At 35.4% G+C, this 19,815-nt stretch overlaps 3 protein-coding genes across 4 annotated transcripts; 2 read left to right on the plus strand and 1 right to left on the minus strand.

Moving 5' to 3' along the window:
• Nucleotides 1–7,402: 7,402 nt before the first annotated feature.
• LOC141684499 (protein TIFY 10a-like) lies at nt 7,403–8,497 on the plus strand. Its single transcript, XM_074489511.1, has 2 exons — nt 7,403–7,680; nt 7,948–8,497. Exons 1-2 carry the CDS (start codon nt 7,478–7,480, stop codon nt 8,303–8,305), a joined length of 561 nt encoding a protein of 186 aa, XP_074345612.1. The 5' UTR covers nt 7,403–7,477; the 3' UTR covers nt 8,306–8,497.
• A 61-nt stretch (nt 8,498–8,558) lies between these two features.
• Nucleotides 8,559–13,225, minus strand: LOC141684498 (protein FLUORESCENT IN BLUE LIGHT, chloroplastic-like). 2 transcript variants are annotated; one of them, XM_074489509.1, is made up of 5 exons: nt 13,077–13,225; nt 11,189–11,400; nt 10,440–10,590; nt 9,581–9,901; nt 8,559–9,153 (listed from the first exon to the last, which is right to left on the minus strand). In XM_074489509.1, the coding sequence occupies exons 1-5, from the start codon at nt 13,174–13,176 to the stop codon at nt 8,951–8,953; spliced, it is 987 nt and encodes a 328-aa protein (XP_074345610.1). In that variant the 5' UTR covers nt 13,177–13,225; the 3' UTR covers nt 8,559–8,950. The 2 variants fall into 2 exon arrangements, with proteins under 2 accessions (XP_074345610.1, XP_074345611.1); XM_074489510.1 differs by having other exon boundaries at nt 11,189–11,310; nt 13,077–13,201.
• A 687-nt stretch (nt 13,226–13,912) lies between these two features.
• Nucleotides 13,913–14,728, plus strand: LOC141685517 (uncharacterized). Its single transcript, XM_074490611.1, has one exon. It carries the CDS (start codon nt 13,913–13,915, stop codon nt 14,726–14,728), a length of 816 nt encoding a protein of 271 aa, XP_074346712.1.
• The last annotated feature ends 5,087 nt before the right edge of the window (nt 14,729–19,815 follow it).

A 19,815-nucleotide genomic window follows, 5' to 3' on the forward strand; every position in this document is an offset into this window, starting at 1 on the left:
GAAATTGTACTTCTCTTAACCAGAATTCACATTTCGAAAATTTTGCGTATAGTTGCTCTTTCCTCAGAATTTCCAAAGTTATTCTCAAGTGTTCTGCATGCTCTTCTTCTGACTTGGAATAAATCAAGATGTCATCAATGAATACAATCACGACTTTATCCAAATATTTCTTGAATACTCTGTTCATCAAATCCATGAATGCTGCTGGCGCGTTTGTCAGACCGAATGCCATTACCAAAAACTCGTAATGCCCATATCTTGTACGAAACGTAGTCTTTAGAATATCTTCAGCTTTAATCTTCAATTGATGATAGTCTGATCGCAAATCTATCTTTGAAAACCATGCTGCTCCTTTTAGCTAATCGAACAAATCGTCGATTCTCGGTAAAGGATACTTGTTCTTGATAGTGAGTTTATTCAATTCCCTATAGTCAATGCATAATCGCATGATGCCGTCCTTCTTCTTCACAAATAACACCGGTGCACCCCATGGGGATACACTAGGTCGTATGATGCCTCGGTCTAGAAGATTTTGCAGTTGCGTTGATAATTCCTTCATTTCGACTGGAGCCATCCGATATGGAGCTTTCGAAACTCGTTCTGTACCTGGTGCTAGATCAATTATGAACTCAATTTCTCGATCTGGTGGTAACCCTGGAAGCTCATCTGGAAAGACGTCTGGAAACTTGCACACAATTGGAATATCTTCTATTCTAGGACTTCCTCTTTCGGTATCTAACACGTAAGCTATGTATGCCTCACATCCTTGTCGAAGCAATCGTTTAGTCTGCATCACAGTAAGAAATTTCTTCTGCTGTTTTTCGCCTTTGAATATTACTGTTGCATTCTCCGCAGTTCGCAATTTGACTCTCTTATTCGCGCAATCCATCTGAGCGTTATGACATGCTAACCAATCCATTCCCAAGATAATATCGAATTCTCCTAGTTTAAAAGGAATTAAATCTATCGAAAAATGATGTCCGGCTATTTCTATATCACACGCAGGACATACTCGATCTACCGGAACTTGGTCGTCATTCGCTAATTTTATAATTAACGTTTCGCCCAACCATTCGATTTCACAATATAACTTACCAAGAAATTCTTCAGAAACAAATGAACGAGTAGCTCCAGAATCAATTAATACTTTTGAAATTACAGAATTCACCAAAAGTGTACCTGCAATAACACTCGGACTCTGCACCGCTTCTTTCATGGTCATGTTAAAAGTTCTTGCTTTGGGTTGATTAGGCGGCGGCGGAGGTAATGCTAACATTCTCGGAACACTGGCTTCCATAGCTGATCCTTTGCAATTTCTGGCGATATGCCCTTTCTTTCCACACTGGAAACAAGTCATCTCTGCTGTTCTACCTGTTGGACATTCGTTAGAATAATGCCCTTTCTGCTTACACCGATAACACGTTACATCCCTTTTGATACATACACTGGTATGCTTTCGATTACATGTCTTGCAGTACGGCACTGGAACTCTGACCATTCCCTGCTGACTGGAGGTTTGGAAACGATTACCTGCCTTCTGTGAACCTTGTCCTATCCTTTTAAAATTCAAATTTGCCCGGGCTTAGAATCCCGGCTTTCTGCTGGAGCGATCTGGGAAACTTCCCTGTCCCTTGTCTTGCTGAGATCTTTCACTTTCCCCTTCTATAATTAAAGCTTTCTGAACTACGGCGGTAAACGTCGTTAATTCGAAAACTGCAACTTGGCCACGAATCCATGGTCGTAATCCTTCTTGAAACCTTTGAACTAGTTTTTCTTCAGTGTCAACCTGTTCTGGAACAAACCTAGCCAACTCAGTAAATTCGGCTTCATATTCTGCCACAGACATATTTCCCTGCTTCAGTTCCAGAAACTTAATCTGCATTTGATTCTTCACATAGCGAGGAAAATGCTTTTCTAAAAACAACTCTTTAAACCTATCCCATGCAATAACTTCTTCACCCTCTAAGGCCTTTTTAGATTCCCACCAATAATTCGCCTCTCCTTTCAATAAGTAACTAGCAAAATCAGTCTTCTGGTCCTCACCTACCTTCACTAGTGCAAACGCTTTCTCTACTTCTTTTAACCAGGTGGTAGCTTTAATAGGATCAGTAGTCCCTTCAAACTCTGGAGGTTTAACTGACTGAAACTGCTTAAAAGTAACAACAGGTAATACTGGTGGTAATTGAAGCTCAGGACGAGGTGGCTGTTTTAACATTTGTTGTTGTATCTGCTGTTGCTGATGCTGCATCTGCTGCTGCATCATTACCATCTGTTGTTGCATCAGATGGAACATTTGGTTCATGGTCTCATTAGTCTGATTTTCAGAATTGCTGTTAGAGGTCTCAGCCCTAGTCTTTCTTTTTGGTGCCATCTTCTTCTGATAATAAAACAGGTGATATTTATTTAACAGTTTAATAAACAATCGACAATATGTATGGAAAACAATTTATTCTGTATTCATAACATGGTTTATTTAAAGAAAACAGTTGTTGAGTGTACAGACTGGAAATGTAAACAGTTAAATAAAATAATTGTTTTTTTTTTTTCAACAGGAATTATAATATGAAAAACTGTAAAGTGAAAGTAAATGCTATAAAACTGTAAAGACTGAAATTTAAATAAAAAAAAAATTTGAAAAAGTTCATCTTATATATATGTGACACCAGCTTCAGGTGTAAATGCTTGATACAAAAAGTCTCGGGCTACTGGTCATCACTACGGCTACAAGTCACTCTATCGCTACAAGTTAAACTACTACTACAAGTTAAACTACTGATACACACATACACACTACTCACTAGGTTATACTATGCTGCCTCTATATACACATGCACTCTGGAGTCACCGTCTCAAACCCTCTCAGAACCCAGGCGGAATACGCCTAAGCTCCTCTCTAAGTGCCTGGACCAAAGTCTGTGCCAAGCGAAAAACCCTGTAGAACTCTGCAAAAGAAGGAGGTCCATCATGAGTCAACTCATCCAGCTCCCAAGTAGCACTCATCAATACTGACTGTAATCGTTGTCTCATATAATAATCCGGCTGTAGGGCCGCTAACGGTCCTCTGTCCCTCTGATCAAACAGATGCATAATCTCCCGACAATGTGCCCACCAATACTCCACATCATCCCTCATAACTCTATACTCATGGTATGGTACCATATGCGGCTGAGCAACCTGACCTACTGACTCCTGAGAAGGAACCCTCGGAATACCTGCACCCTGTTGGGGTAAACCTAACTGCAGATCCACATCATGCTCTCCCATCCCCTCTACTGGAATCATCTGAACTATGTCCGGCTCCGGGGCATGCACTGGTATAGGAGGTAACAATGGTGGTGGTGGTAACTCCTGCTCAATACCTAGTATAAACTGGTGCTCAATAGGTAAAGGAACCATCGGCTCAAAAAACTCAAATGGATCAAACATCTCTATGGGATCATGCACTATCTCCTGTACTGGTGGTACCGGCTCCTGTGGCAATGGTGGTGGAGGTGGTAGAGGAGGAAACATATGCTCAGATACTGGAGGTATGGCTGGTGTTACTGGCCCAGTGACTGTCCTCTCGGAAGATGCAGAATAACCAGAAGATGTCATCTGATAATATACCAAAGAAAAGAAAAGGTCATTAACAATCCTAAGATTATTTCCCTATTCTAATCTGACCTAAATCCTAGCACTATTCATCCTAATTTGACTATCCCTATCTTATGTGATCTCCTTATCCTATCTTAATCCTAATGTTCTTGTTTTCAGGGAACAAACCTACAGCTCTGATGCCAAACCTGTAACGCCCTCCAGACCCGGGGCATAAGTCTGGGGGTTACTAGCTAATCACCAAACCTGTACAATTTGATTAACAATTAATAAAGAAATGAAATTAAACCCCTTTAACACTAACCAGGATCATTTTAGGTTGAAGTATGAAAACAAGAACCACTAACTACTTTTATTACAAACCAACATTCAAAGTCTCACCAACTCTCTTTATTACAAACCATTGTTTAATTCATTTTAAGCTAAGTTCAACTTTTATTCAAACACACACACCTACTATCTATCAACACTCCACCTGCTCGGGCAACTCAAAGCTTTCTTCCTGGATTGGGATCAACACCTTGGGTATAAGAGGATCCCGAGGCTTGACTCGCTTCTTTACCACTCGAGTCCTGATTGGTTTCATATTCCTTCTTAACTGGAAACAATAAGGTGAATAACAACAAAAGGGGTGAGCCAAAAGTTGCTCAACAAGTCCACAAACATATAAACAGTGTTAAAGCATTTTAAATGAATCCGCCATCCCAGGTATATCTGCCAAGATATAACCTCACGAGAATAGAAAGAAGGCCATTATTGGCGAGTACAAATAAACTAAACTGGACACAAGTTCGCATCTATATTCTGTTGATCAGTCAGAATATAATGCAGATCCATATCTCAATATATAGATCCAGTCGGGTACCCAGGCACTACGGCCCACGTTGAGGCACCAGTCATCCCGGTCCTCAGGATTAAGACACATTCAATCCCAAAATATCATTATCCAGTCCATCGCCTAGCAACCGGGACAATCGGTATGCTTTGATATATTCCAAACACTAGAATATATCAATCTCCATGTGTTACCAACAGAATATGAATCAAGAATCAAAAGAAACGGAGAAATCAAGAATTGAAATGAAATACGAACAAAGGAATAGGGATTGTATATTAGTGATCAAGAACAATAATCAAGAGAATGTAAATGTGATAAATATTTGAATCAATATCACTATTCTGAAAGTAGAATAGAGGAAAAACTTGCCTTCTGCGCGACTTACTGCAATTGAATCACTTATTTCTATCACCTTGGACTATTACCGACTCAACTAGCCTGGCTGGCTTAGCTTCTGTTGGCAAAACAGACTGGTTAAGTCACGTCGTACTTTATTTGCATCTTGAATCGACTTCAAACTGATCCTAACATCTACCCATGCGCTTATGATTGACTCATGTATTACATATAAGCAAGTAAGACTCGATTAACCACGTAATACACATAAGCACATAAGCACATAATCATTTTTATGGTTAAAATAATTTTTAAAACTAAAATCGACTCGTTGATCGCTCAACTGATCGTTATCTGACTCGTTTCCCATTTTTCCGGAATTTTTCGGACTCGTCTCGGCACGTAACTTGACTGATAATCAAACAAGTCACAAAATCAACTAACTTCTAAAAGAAATTAAGCTTTGATATTATTTTTAATGAAAAGGATTCATTTTTCTGAGGTAACAGGCTTTCGTTTCACGCAAAACGGACTAACGGTTGAATTATTATTAATTAAATACTGATAATTCCATTTATTAATCATTATAAATAATTATTACTAATTTTTAAAACCCAAAAATAATTTTTAAATCATTATTTAAGAAAATCAGAATTAAAAATAATTTTTCTATAATTTTTGAAATTAAAATGAATTTATTATGATTTACTGAAAATTATTTGATTAATTATCAAAATAATTAATCACTTTTAAGTAATTAATAAGTAATAAATAAATAATAAATAATTAAGAAAATAATTCAATCTGATTTTTAGAAAATAATTCAGAATTATTTATAATATAAATTAATTAATTAAATAATTAATCAATCAATTTACAAAATAAATAAAACTGATTTTTAAAATTAATAAAAATAAAATAAAAATCAAAATTTCAGAAACAGTTGTCAGAAATTGGTTTCTGACAAAAACAGATCAAAACCGGGTAATCTGAACGGGTCAAACGGGTTGGATTCCGGGTCACCAAGAACACGCCGGAATTTTTCCAGATTCCGGTGAGTTCCCGGAGTCCGGCCCAGCTCCGATCAGCCCCAAATCAACACCGTTTGGTGCTGTTTTTGAGTGTTTTTCATTGCAAATCAACACAGCAATCCAACCACGGCCAAAACATCACAGAATAACTCCTGAATCAACTTCTCCGGCAAAATTGACATAAACTCCGGCCAAAAATCGAATTTGCAGAATCGTACATAAAATCAAACGTTATATAGTGCAAAATGAAGCTAAGAACATATACAATCAAAGCCCTAACATTACAAGAACCAAATATTCACAGAAATCATCGATTTGTGTTTTGAAAATTCGACCTAAACCCTAGAAATCGTGAATCATTATCCAAGCATCGTTTGTTCAATTAAACACCATGAATCGACTGTAAATCATCTAACAAAGCTATATCAATCATCAAAACATCACAATAACCCCAGAATCAAAAAGCCCTAATTCGAACATAAACCCTAGAAATCAAAAATCAAAAACGATGCAATAAAACGTGAAATTGATGCAAGAAACAGAAAGAACGGATCAAAACCTTCGATTTGAGTACTTGAATCACACGATTTGATACTGTAATCAGTGAGAAATCACGACTTGATTCTTCGACCCGAACCTGTTCTTCCCGACCCGATTTCAGAGAATTTTTGGTAATTTTGCAGATTTTAATGATTAATTATAATTAATTAAATAAAAATTAGGCTATTTATAGTAGTAAAAATAATACTCCTAATTAAAATTAAGGGGCTAATTATACATTAAATAAAAATATTGGGCCCTAATTTTTATAATTTTTGAGTATTAAAATTTAATTTATAAATATTTTATATACCAAGGAAAAGGAAAATGCTAGTGTTAATATATTAGATACAAAATTGGGTACCGGTATTAGATGACATTAATCATATTTTAATGTGTTATAACTCAGCCAAATTTTTAAGATGAAAATGCATTAACACAAATATGAGCTAATTAAATATTTTGTAACATAAAAAATTTTGATACCCAGTTTTATGTAACATTACTTTAAAATAATTTTAAAAATAATTTTAAGATACCAATTTTGTACCCCGTACGTGCTAAATTTCATAATTAAACGCAAGCATATGATCTAATCATTGTAACTTTTAATAAAATTTTGTAGAATAATGAACACATACTAATAACTCAAAATTATAAATTTATTTTATATATACAGAAAATCCAGAGCTATTAAAATGTATGATTCAATTAAAGTAAACTAAATTTTGAGATTTAGTTGTTACGGCAAACACTATAAAAATGGAAATTCATATGCGTGAATTTAGTTTGTTTTGTTAGTTGGGTTGGGGGGGGGGGCAATTAACACGTGTTAAGAAACAATATTAAGAAAATGAGTAACAGGAGGCGACTCCGTAGTAGTACTGTACAGCAGTAGTAGTAGTTACAAAAGGTCAAAAAAGAAAGCATGTCGGTTAGACCCACCGAAACACAAGAGCCTTTAAAAACACATGCTAAATTCTTGTCTTCCTATCCTTATTTTATATATATTTATCCATTCTATACACGTTACTTTTAGTTATATATATATATATATATACCTACTTGCTATCCATTTATTCAGAATCACTTGTACAAAATTGAAACACAGTCATCAACAGAGAATTTAGGCGTCAACATGTCGAGAATTTCGCCGGAAAAGTCGTCTAAGTTTGCTCGGACTGTTAATCTGCTCAGCCATTATGTTAAAGAGAAGGGTAGTTTGCGAGATCTTAATATAGGGATCAATGGAGATGTATCGGTTGAGAATGATGTCAAGCCCATGAATCTTTTTCCTCAGTATGCTACTATGCCAGATGCCATTAGAATCACCAGCTCCAGGTTTGTTGTTTTTCCTCACTTTTCTTGTTCAAGATTTAAGTTGTCAGAAGCGTAGTTCAATACCTTGTAACTTATAAGTTATAAATTATTTGTACTCGTAACTTATAAGTTTTGAAAACTTTTGAAAAGCCAAATTGGAGTAGATGATCATCAAGAGCGTTTTTTAAAGATGGAATTTTAATTCATATTTAACTGTTATTATAATTTTTTTATTATTAAGCTGTTTAGTTTGTATTCCTAATGAATTTTTGCGTATAATTGCTTCAGGGAGCTTCAAAAAGGCCAAATGACTATAATCTACGCGGGACAAGTTTTGGTGTTTGATGATTTTTCTGGTGTAAAAGCCAAAGAACTGATGCAATTAGCAAGCAAGTCTGTTGCGCCATCATATGTTAACACAAGCAAAGCCGTCGAAAATAATGGAAACTGGAAGCCCTTTGCCTCCAACAGTGGTTCAGCTCAATCCCAGAACGAAATGAAGCAGGCAGTGGGGTTGGATCTGCCAATTGCAAGAAGAGCGTCACTGCATAGGTTCTTGTCGAAAAGAAAAGGCAGGGCTAGTGCAAGAGGGCCATATCAACTGCACAAGCCATCTGCAAAGGAACTGTTTGATCTTAACTTGTAGATCAATGCTAGATAGAGATAACAGGACTTGATTGTTACGGTACCTTCCTATGCGTTGTGCCAAGAGATTTGTTCGATATACACATTCATTTACTAATGATGTTACAAATTTCGCCCTCTGAAGAACAATTTGTTGAATGTATGCTGTGACAAACTTACGAATCTAGTCCCAATAACCAGGTGTCGGTGTGTCCCTTTCCCTGTTAATGAAAGCCTAGTTGGTTGGAGGACTCAAATACTTGTCAAAGACAAGGTCAGGGGAGTGAACGTGTTTAATCATTAAAAAATGTGCGTTACAAATTCATCTGCAATTAACAATACATACCGCCAACTAAATTAGCTCTTCCTCTCTGCCCGAGGCCAACAAGATCCACCTCTACAACATAGTATAAGCCATTCAAATTACAAAATTGTAGAATACATTATATCTCCAATATCTGATCATGATTAAGGCACAACAAGCGAATGAGGAATTGCTGCTTTGGTTGCCACTTCAACTAATGAGCATTCAATTATTACTGAATAGCTAATGGTAGCACAAATTGATCCGGTAAAATCTTTCTCAACGAGTCAAGCTATTACATCTACAAAAATTCCCACAAACCACTGACAACCAAAAACACGAATTCCTCCAAGAAAGTACATGTCAATCACTCTCTAACCTTGCAATATATTGATCATAATATGAACCAGCTCGCTCTAAATCACCAAGTTCAGTATAACAATCAGCTATTGCTCCATAAGCTTCCGTGTTTCCAGAATCTTCTTTTTCTCTTTCTGAAGTTGCTAGAACCATAGAGTGGTATTTAATGGCCTCTCTGTATTTTCCTTGCCTTTGCAATGATGCTCCTAAAATAGGACACATAAGAAAATTATAAATTAGAGCTCCTCGTTTGAGTTTAAACTTTGTACATTTATATATACCAGATGATAAGGATACAGTATAACAGTCAGCACATAATGCAAATTTTGCAAGACATTTCAATTCAGATTGAGAACTCGGAATTATATCTTGATGCATACACCGGAACTTGCTACATAATTCTTTGTATTAAAAGAGGTTAGGACACACCTCCGGTAGGAGTTTTTGGCCCCTTGTACTGATCAAATAAATTTATTTCATTTCCCTTGCTTTCAAGAGATCCAAACATATCATCAAGTTAATATCATTCATCAAGTCATGTAATTCTTACTCTACCTTTCTGTCTTTAAACTACATGATGATAAATTGATGATTAATTTTTTTCTTAGAATATAGAAACTGAGATGGACAAACCTAAGCCTCTAGCAGCCTTTTTCTCCTCTACTGGATCCTTGAGACTCTGAGCAAGTTCAAGGGCTGTCTTAAACTCCACAAATGCCTTTTCCGGATCTTGGTTTCTTAAATAATACTTTCCATTTTTCAGGTGAGAAATCAAGTCATGCTTCCTGGGATCAATGATAACTTCGCTCTCTGCTATCCTAGTACCGACTGGAGCATAACTCAGAGCAGGTGCGTAAGACTCAATTTTGGCTTGCCTTCTTAAAGCTGCATTTATCTGGCGAAGCTGTTCATTAAGGCGATTCAGTTCTCCCTTTCTCTGTCTTGCAAGTAAGCCTGAGACATGCAAACCACTAACTTAACCATTGAGAATGTTACTAAAGAATTGAACTGTCTGATACGAATGAGACCTTGAGGAGAAAAAAAAGTACATTAATATACCATGACCTAATGACTACTTTCATAAGTAAAAAGAAGAAAGATTAATTGACACGAAATCAAGACTGATATTATATTTATTTGACAACTCAAACAACAATTTTTGAACTACAGGTCATGCGCAATGGAGAAAGTGTCTTGGATGAATTTACTTCCAATTCTCACGAACACGGTTATGACTAGAACTCCCTATAAATTTGCTGGTTATTTGAAAAAAGAAGAAAAAATCAATTATGGAACATGGTTTGTAAAGCCTTTTTTATTAAAAAATGAAAAAAGATTGTGCTCTCAAGGCAATTGCTGGAATAGGTGTTTTTTGGTGAACAGTGCAACTGAATAATAACAATATCCCATATTTGGGTGCAGTATCTTAGTAAACATTCAACAAGCAAAAAACTGTGGAAAACGAAATCAGCATAATCTAGTGGTACATTACCTCCAACAGTGGCTCCTACAAGTGCTACAAATAGCAGTACTGGCATCTCAAGGACAGATCTATCACTTTCACATGTTTCGGCCAGGACTTGAAGTGGAGTATAGAACATCAAGGCATTGACAATAATTAGTGCCAACGAGGAGGACGGTATCTGGCAGAGCAACGAAGTAGCAATGTCAAATTAAGACTAAAATAGTTTTCAATCATAAAAAAAGATTGAATTGTAAATAAAGTTACAAATCTGAGACATTTTGTTACCATTAATTGTGAAATTGCTAAAATGCATAATTAAGATCCCATATATGTATATTGAACGTATAGTTATCCAACTGATATGACAGACACTTGATATTCATGAGATTAATAAAATATAACATATACTCAAAATATATTAAAAAAATAACATCAAGATTTAGACCAGCAGAAATACATTAAAAGACAATTCTGATGTCAGTACTCATAATCTTAAAACGATTTTAAGGAAAAAGGAAAAAAGCATTCAATAAGACTCATAATTTTCAGGGCTAAGATTTTGTTGTATTTTTTTATATTTTATTTTAGCTAGATTTTTTGTACGAAAAGAAAATATTCACTAATCCAAGAAATTTTATGAGCTTTACTTAAACTGTGAGTTAATTCTTTACTTTTAGTATCAATTCACTTTTCATAAGAAGAAAAGTCATACAACTGAAACCAATAGAGAACATGAGTTAATCCCAAAATTGTTGTGGGGTGAACCACCATTGTACCTGATGTGGGGAAACGTGTTCAATAACAGTACCAGCATGATTCTGATTACGACCAACCAAACATGTTGGTTTAAGGGAGTACTGTTCAATATAATCTTTCTGCAGATTCAAAAGTTTGCAACCTGCTTTATGAGAGTGTAATGGTCCATCAGAATCACTTACGGAAGGAAGTATAACCTTTCTGATTTTTAACAGAAGAGAAACCACCTGACCTGATATTTAAAAATGTGATCATATAAGAGTCATTTTGCAACACAAAGATAGTTATATAACTTGCACAAAGTCTACCCTAGTTGCAGCAAATATTTTTTACAAAGTAAAAAGTAGGGTACGATGAAATGGAATAGATGAGCTTTCATGTTTTGATATATCAACCATTTTTTCTCATACCCAAAATCATAAAGATTTTTCGGAACCCTTGTCATGAAATAAAACTCATAGATAGTACGTAAATTAGCGATGCAAATGTCTGACATAACATTTGTTCATAGATAAAACCTATCCCTCTATGTTAATGCATCTCCATTTGTAGTTTTAGTTTCTTATGGTCAGGGCCGGGGTAAAATATTCGGGGGCCCTATGCGAAATCACAAAATTGGGCCCCTGATTTTTACTTCAACTGAAAATTTTAATGAGATACAATTCGACAAATAAAATGAATTATCAAACATGTCAACAGGAAATATATATATATATATATATATATATTTTGATAATTGAGTCAAAAATAGAGGCCCTTCTTACTAAGAGAAGTTCTTCTCGGATATTTTTTAACAAAATCCCTCTGAAACACTTTTGACATCCACTTCATCCATAATCCCACATTTGCTTGCCATCTAAAAAGGTCCATTTAGCCTTTATTGTAATATTTTTATTCGTAAATATAAATATAAAGTCTTCAACATTTGGGCCCTGTATTTTCGGGGGCCCTGTTCGGTGGCTCAACCCGCGCTCCCAGCACCCCCTCGGCTTATGGTATTAAGTGTATGCTTAAAATTCTAGCTTTCACAAACTCAAGTCATCATCTCACTATGTCAAATTTCTTGAGCCTGTGTTTGGAAACATGGAATATCAAATGAAGGTTTTATATGAAATGGATTGTGAGATATCATTTCAAACATTCCAAGTTGGGTTTATTTCTAAATACCATGGAATTAACTAACATTAAAATTTTATAAATATGGAAACATGTCATTTGGACCAAATCCATCATTTGAAATATAATCATAGACTCCTAGTACCAAAACATATTATGAAATAAAACTACATTCTCTTTGTCAAATTCTCTTAAAATGGTGAATATCGTTATTTCTTTAAACATCGTGCTATTTGCTAATCAAATAAAAGGAGCATACTACTTATCTCCCATGGTACTAACCTGCAACACAATAGCACAAGGAGTTTTAGAGTAAGTAGATTACACGTCTAGATGATCACTGTAGTTCATTCAATACTTGGCGCTAATGACTGCGAGTCTGCTTAACTAAATTCACCAAGCTTTGTACTTAAATCGTTCAACTAAAGTATAAACACAATTATCGAATACTAGTTTCAGTGCCACAACTACACACTACAGATCAACTACACCTTAAAACTCCAGATCAATCTTGTTTCTAAAAGATAAAATAATGTTAACATATTTTAAGGCTACTAATACTAAACTCAGTTTGATTTTAGTATTGAAATGAACTAAATAGGTTAACAAATATAAAATGAAATAGCAAAAAGAAGCTAATATCTTGATTATGTAACAGCAACAACAATATGAATACAATTAACCTGAACTTACACAAGAAGAGCTAAAGTAAACTTTACTTAAATATATAAAGATTCTTTAACTTTGAATGAATAATAGGAATGAGAAAAAAATAAATGAGCATTTGTTTACCGGAGAAATGGGTTTTCAGAGGAGGGTGGTCGGCTCTCCGGGAAGAAGTGGCAGAATTAGGACGGGGAAGAATGGAGGAGCAACGGACAACAACCGCCATTTTAGATAACTGGATTTTAATAATTGACTCATCTTATAATATTACATATGTTAAAATATTTGAATAAAAATAAAGCGATTTGCAAATCGTATCGAGGAAGTCTCTCAAATTTTACCGAGGAAGACTTGTAAAACTTATCGAGGAAGACTTGTAAAACTTATCGAGGAAGATTTGTAATATTTAATGAAGAAGATTTAAATAACTTACTTAGTAAGACTTGTAAACCAACTACTATAAATAGTTCATTTAGCTAATGAAATGAAACACAACTTTCTCTCCATCTTCTATTCTCCTATACTTTCTCTACATTAAACATAACTAATATTTTCAGTTAAGGTTTATAACACGTTATCAGCCCGAGTCTCTGCCAACTGAAATTTATTCTCGAAAGATCTACGACTTATTCTGACCCACGACCAACTGAAACTTTATTCTCGAAAGAGCTGCGACTTATTTTGACGCACGAGTCCCTATCAACTAAAACTATTTCATAAAAGAGGTACGTTTTCTTTTTCTCATTTTATTCTAAATATCATTACATATTTATGTTACTGATTGAAATCTATAAAGATGACTATGCCGTCAAATAATATTATAAAGATGGCGCTGCCGTCAAGTAATAATCAAAAGTTTTCTGGTCGGCTAGGCCGTCGTAACTTTTGTATAAAGTTATTATTTCAACTTGCCTGTTTAAATATTATGTGACATATTATATCTTACTTAAAATCTATTCAGAATGGCAAATCTTACAAAATTGGAGTTTGTTGCCTTGGATGTTTTGGGGAATAATTATTTGTCATGGGTCCTTGATGCGGAATTACACCTTAGTGCTACTGGCCTAAAAGATACTATTGACCCGGAAAAAATCCCAACTGTTGAACAAAATGCAAAAGCGATTATCTTTCTTAGGCATCACATCCACGAAGATCTAAAATCTGAATACCTCACTATCGAAAATCCACTCACCCTTTGGAATAATCTCAAGGATAGATTTGACCACCAGAAACTTGTTCACTTGCCATCTGCCCGATATGACTGGATTAATTTGAGGTTACAAGATTTCAAATCTGTAGCTGAATATAATTCTGCTATTTTCAAGATAAGCTCAAAATTAATTTTCTGTGATGAAAATATTACTGATGTTGAAATGATTGAAAAGACCCTTTCAACCTTTCACCCCAACACTATGATCCTGGCTCAACAATATAGGGAGCGTAATTTTCAGAAATATGGCGAGCTGATATCTCTCCTTCTTGTAGCTGAAAAGAATAATGAGTTGCTACTGAAAAATCATCGGATACGTCTCACAGGCTCTGCCCAGTTACCTGAAGTACATAACACGTCATTCCTGAAGAATAAACGTGGGAAAGGGCATAGAGGAAGACGGGATTATGGACGAAACCGTGGACGTGGAAATTTCCGTGGTCGGTTTCACAATCAATATTATTCTGACCACCTGAAGTGGCAACGTGATGGTTACAACTCTGGCCACCAGAAATGGCAATGTGAAGTGCCAAATAAAAGAAAGGCACCCCAAGAAGGAGAGAACTGAGGCATCTGTCATAGGTGCGGATCTGAGGGGCACTGGTAACGTACTTGTCGCACACCCAAACTTCTTGTTGATTTCTACGATTCATCCAAAAGGAATAATGAAAAGAGAGTAGAAACCAACTTCGCTAATTATAATCTAGTTAATGAAACAGTCAATAAGGCCTCAAATGAAATAGACACTGGTGCTAATCTTTATTATGGTTTAGACGACTAGACTTCATATGTATAGTCTTACTTTACTTATTTTCTTTGTGTTTTACTTATTTCCATTATGTACTCATTTTATGTACTTGTTTCATGTTGTTGTTCTATGTACTCGGTGTGTTTTTAATAAAGATGTTTTCGTTTATACATGTATAGAGATGGAAGATATATGCATTGTTGACTGCGCAACCACACACACTATTTTACAGAGTCAGAAATACTTCTCACAGTTAACTAAAACCAACTCACATGTTTGGACGGTATCGGGTACATCAAATATAATAGAAGGTTTTGGGAAAGCTAGTTTTCTTCTACCAAATAAGACACACATACACATACAAGATGCTCTATACTCTAGCAAGTCAACTAGAAACCTACTGAGTTTAAAGATATCTGTCTTAACAGGTTTCACGTTGAAACTACTAATGAGAATGAAAAAGAATACCTTCTCATCACCTCAAACACCATTGACAATAAAAGGTTCCTAGAAAAATTTCACTTGATTTCTTCAGGATTATATGTTACGAGTATACGAGTTCTTGAATCTCATAGTGTCAACATCCCCAAAGTCATAGACCCAAAACTACTTTCCCTCTAGCACGAAAGACTCGATCATCCAGGAGTATCTATGATGCGTCGTATCGTTGAAAATTCTGTGGGACATCCTCTTAAAACTCAAAAGATAATATCCCAAGATGAACTTCATTGTTCAGCATGTTCCTTAGGAAAACTGATTGTCCGACCATCCCCAGTTAAGCTTCAAACCGAGTCCCCGAAATTCTTAGAAAGAATTCAAGGTGACATTTGTGGTCCTATTCATCCATCTTCTGGCCCATTTAGGTACTTTATGGTTTTAATTGATGCGTCAACTAGATGGTCTCATGTATGTCTACTTACAACCTGAAATACAACCTTTGCCAAATTACTTGCCCAAATAATTAAACTCCGAGCTCAATTTCCTGACCATCCCATTAAATCAATCTGACTAGATAATGCTGCTGAATTTATATCTGCAACTTTTAATGATTATTGTATGTCAGTAGGAATCTCAGTCGAACACTCGGTGGCTCACGTACATATACAAAATGGATTAGCAGAATCCTTAATTAAAAGATTTCAACTTATTGCCCGTCCCTTACTTCTAAGGGCAGAGTTACTTATATCTGTTTGGGGTCATGCAATACTTCATGCTGCAAATATAATTAAAATAAGACCTTCTGCTTACCACAAACAATACCCTCAAGAATTAGTTCTTGGTCAAGTACCTAATATATCTCATCTAAAAGTATTTGGTTGTGCTGTGTATGTTCCTATATCACCACCACAAAGAAATAAAATGGGACCTCAAAGAAGAATTGGTATATATGTTGGTTTTGATTCTCCGTCTATTATAAGGTATCTAGAACCATTAACTGGTGATGTTTTTACTGCTCGCTATGCTGATTGTCATTTTGATGAATCCATGTTCCCTAAATTAGGGGAAGATAATGATTTGCATAAATTAAATTCCGAAATATCATGGAATGCATTAGGATTAAATTCTATTGATTCACATACTAATTAATGTGAATCTGAAGTTCAAAGAATTATTCATATGCAAAATATTGCTAATCAAATGTCGGATGCCTTTAGTGACTCTAGACATATTATAAGGTCACATATACCTACTATTAATGCTCCGGCACGAGTTGAAATCCCTACTAAGAAATCAATTCCTGAAGAATTGATTGGTGATTCAAAGCCACGCCAGAAGCGTGGTAGACCTATTGGTGCAAAAGATATTATACCACGAAAACGGAAATTGATTGGAATTGCTCCAGAAGTGGCAAAAGTTTCAGAAAATACCCCAGAAGTGGTATTGTCTCCTGAAGAGGTTCAAGCCCCTGAAGTGGCTGTAACAAAACTCCCAGACGTGGGATTGCCTCCAGAAGAAAATGTTGCCCCAGAAGTGGCACATGCCCCAGAAGTGGCAAATACTTCCACATAAGCAAAGGTACCTGAAAATTATGAGATCTCAATGAATTATGTCCATAACGCGAAATTACTAGATCGTGGGAGTATTAAGGTTAATTATGTAATTATGTATATGCTTTTTCTGTGGCATCTGATATTATTATGAACTCCGATCCTGAACCACAAAGTGTGAAAGAGTGTCGATACCGATATGATTGGCCAAAACGGAAAATTGCGATTCAAGAAGAATCGCAATCCTTGCGCAAGAGAAATGTATTTGGACCTACAGTCCAAACACCAGCCGGTGTAGTCCCTGTCGGGAATAGATGGGTGTTTGTACGAAAACGAAATGAGAAAAAATGAAATTGTGATATATAAGGCCTGGCTAGTAGCCCAGGGATTCTCTCAAAGACCTGGTTTTGATTATCAGGAAACATACTCTCTTGTGATGGATGGAGTTACTTTTCATTTTCTAATGGGTATGGCTTGTATGGAAAAACTGGAAACAAGTTTGATGGACGTTGTGACAGCATACCTATATGGATCACTTGATAGTGATATTTATATGAAAATTCCTGAAGGGTTAAATATTGAGGACACTAAGCCTCGACATTTATATTCTGTTAAATTACAACGATCATTATATGGTTTGAAATAATCTGGTCGTATGTGGTACAATAGGCTTAGTGAATACTTATTGAATGACGGATATGTTAATAATCAAGTGTGTCCTTGCATTTTTATTAAACGATCATCAACTGGTTTTGTTATTGTTGTTGTATATGTGGATGATTTGAATACTATTGGTACTACTAAAGATATTACTAATGCTGCTAACTATTTGAAAAATGAGTTTGAAATGAAAGATCTTGGAAGGACAAGATTTTGTTTAGGTATACAGGTGGAACACTTATCTTCAGGAATATTTGTTCATCAATCAAACTACACTGAAAAGATTATTGATCGGTTCTACATGGACAAAGCTCATCCACTAACCACACCAATGGTTGTTCGATCACTCGAGGTTAAAAAGGATCCTTTCCGTCCTATAAAACAAGATGAAGAGACTCTTGGACCTGAAGTTCCATATCTCAGTGCAATTGGCACTCTCATGTATCTTGTAAACAACACACGACCTGATATTGCATTTGCAGTGAACCTGTTGGCAAGATTTAGTTCTGACCCTACTAAAAGGCATTGGGATGGAATAAAACATATATTCAGATATCTTTGAGGGACAATCGATCTTGAACTATTCTTCCCAAACAATTCAAGATCACGGCTAGTTGGATATACAGATGCTGGATACATGTCAGATCCTCATTTTGGGCGATCACAAACATATTACCTATTTACATATTGTGATACTGCTATCTCTTGGAAGTCTACAAAACAGACTATGGCTGCAACTTCATCAAACTACGCAGAGTTACTAGCAATTCATGAAGTAAGAAGAGAATGTTTTTGGCTAAGGTCGGTCATTCAACATATTCGAGAATCATGTGGATTATCAAGTATTTCAGACAGTCCTACAGTTCTATTCGAGGATAACTCGGCATGCATCAAACAACTTAAGGAATGATATATTAAAGGGGACCGAACAAAACACATATCGCCAAAATTCTTCTACACTCATGAACTTCAAGAGAATGGTGATATTGATGTTCAACAAGTTCGCTCATGCGATAATCTGGCGGATATACTTAAGAAGTCACTACCTACATCAACATTTGAGAAGCTAAGAAATAATATGGGTATGCGGAGGTTAAAAAGTTTGCTACATCAAAATGTCAAAATGTGAGACATTTTATTCAGGGGGAGGCTGTACTCTTTTTCCTTCGTCAAGGTTTTTATCCCACTGGGTTTTTCCTTGCAAGGTTTTAACGAGGCAGTCAATCTTTGCAATAACTCGCATTTGACAATCAATGGGGGGTGTTAAAATATTTGAATAAAAATAAAGTGATTGTCAAAGCGTATCGAGGAAGTCTCTCAAATCTTACCGAGGAAGACTTGTAAAGCTTAGCGAGGAAGACTTGTAAAACTTATCGAGGAAGACTTGTAAAGCTTATTGAGGAAGTTTTGTAATACATAATGAAGAAGATTTTAATAGCTTACTTAGTAAGCCTTGTAAACCAACTACTATAAATAGCTCATTTAGCTAATGAAATGAAACACATCTTTCTCTCCATTTTCTATTCTCCTATACTTCCTCTACATTAAACATAACTAATATTTCCAGTTAAGGTTTATAACAACATATATGATACTTATTATGCTGATAAAATGAACCCCCGCAAAAAAGAATTTTACTTTAAAACTTTTAAATTTATAATTATGAATAATGAAAATGAATTATAATTAAAAACCAAGTTTTCGCACATGACCGATTACGGCATCTATAGCAACTCCAACTAGGAGTGAGCAGAAAACCGCACAAACCGCAAAAACCGCTCACACCGCACCAATCCGCACCGCAAAACGCGGTTTTTAATTTTTGTGGTGCGGTTGCGATTTAAATTTTTAATAAACCGTGCGGTGCGGTGTGGGTTGTGGTTTTAAATTTCTGAAATGCGTTTCAAACCGCACCGCACCGCAATATTTAATATGTTATAAATAGTGAACTCGTTTAATAGAATTTAAGAGTTACGATAAACTTAAGGTATTTTTTTCCCTTTGGTTACTTGTTGAGATCGATGGCTTGGAAAAATGATTACTCTACATTAGCTACCAAAAATACAAAACGCAATTAACCATCGGTGTCCACTAGTTTTTTTTAATCATAACTTAGATTTTTAATTAGAATAATTATAACTTATAATTTATAAGTTATTTTTATTTTGTAATTGAATTCCTAAAAAAGTTAAACTTTCCGGTGTATAATTTCTAATTTGTATTATTGAAGAATATTAGTGACTTTGTGTTATATTAGTC

Source organism: Apium graveolens, chromosome 9 (genome assembly GCF_009905375.1).
Source record: "Apium graveolens cultivar Ventura chromosome 9, ASM990537v1, whole genome shotgun sequence".
Lineage (NCBI taxonomy): Eukaryota > Viridiplantae > Streptophyta > Magnoliopsida > Apiales > Apiaceae > Apium > Apium graveolens.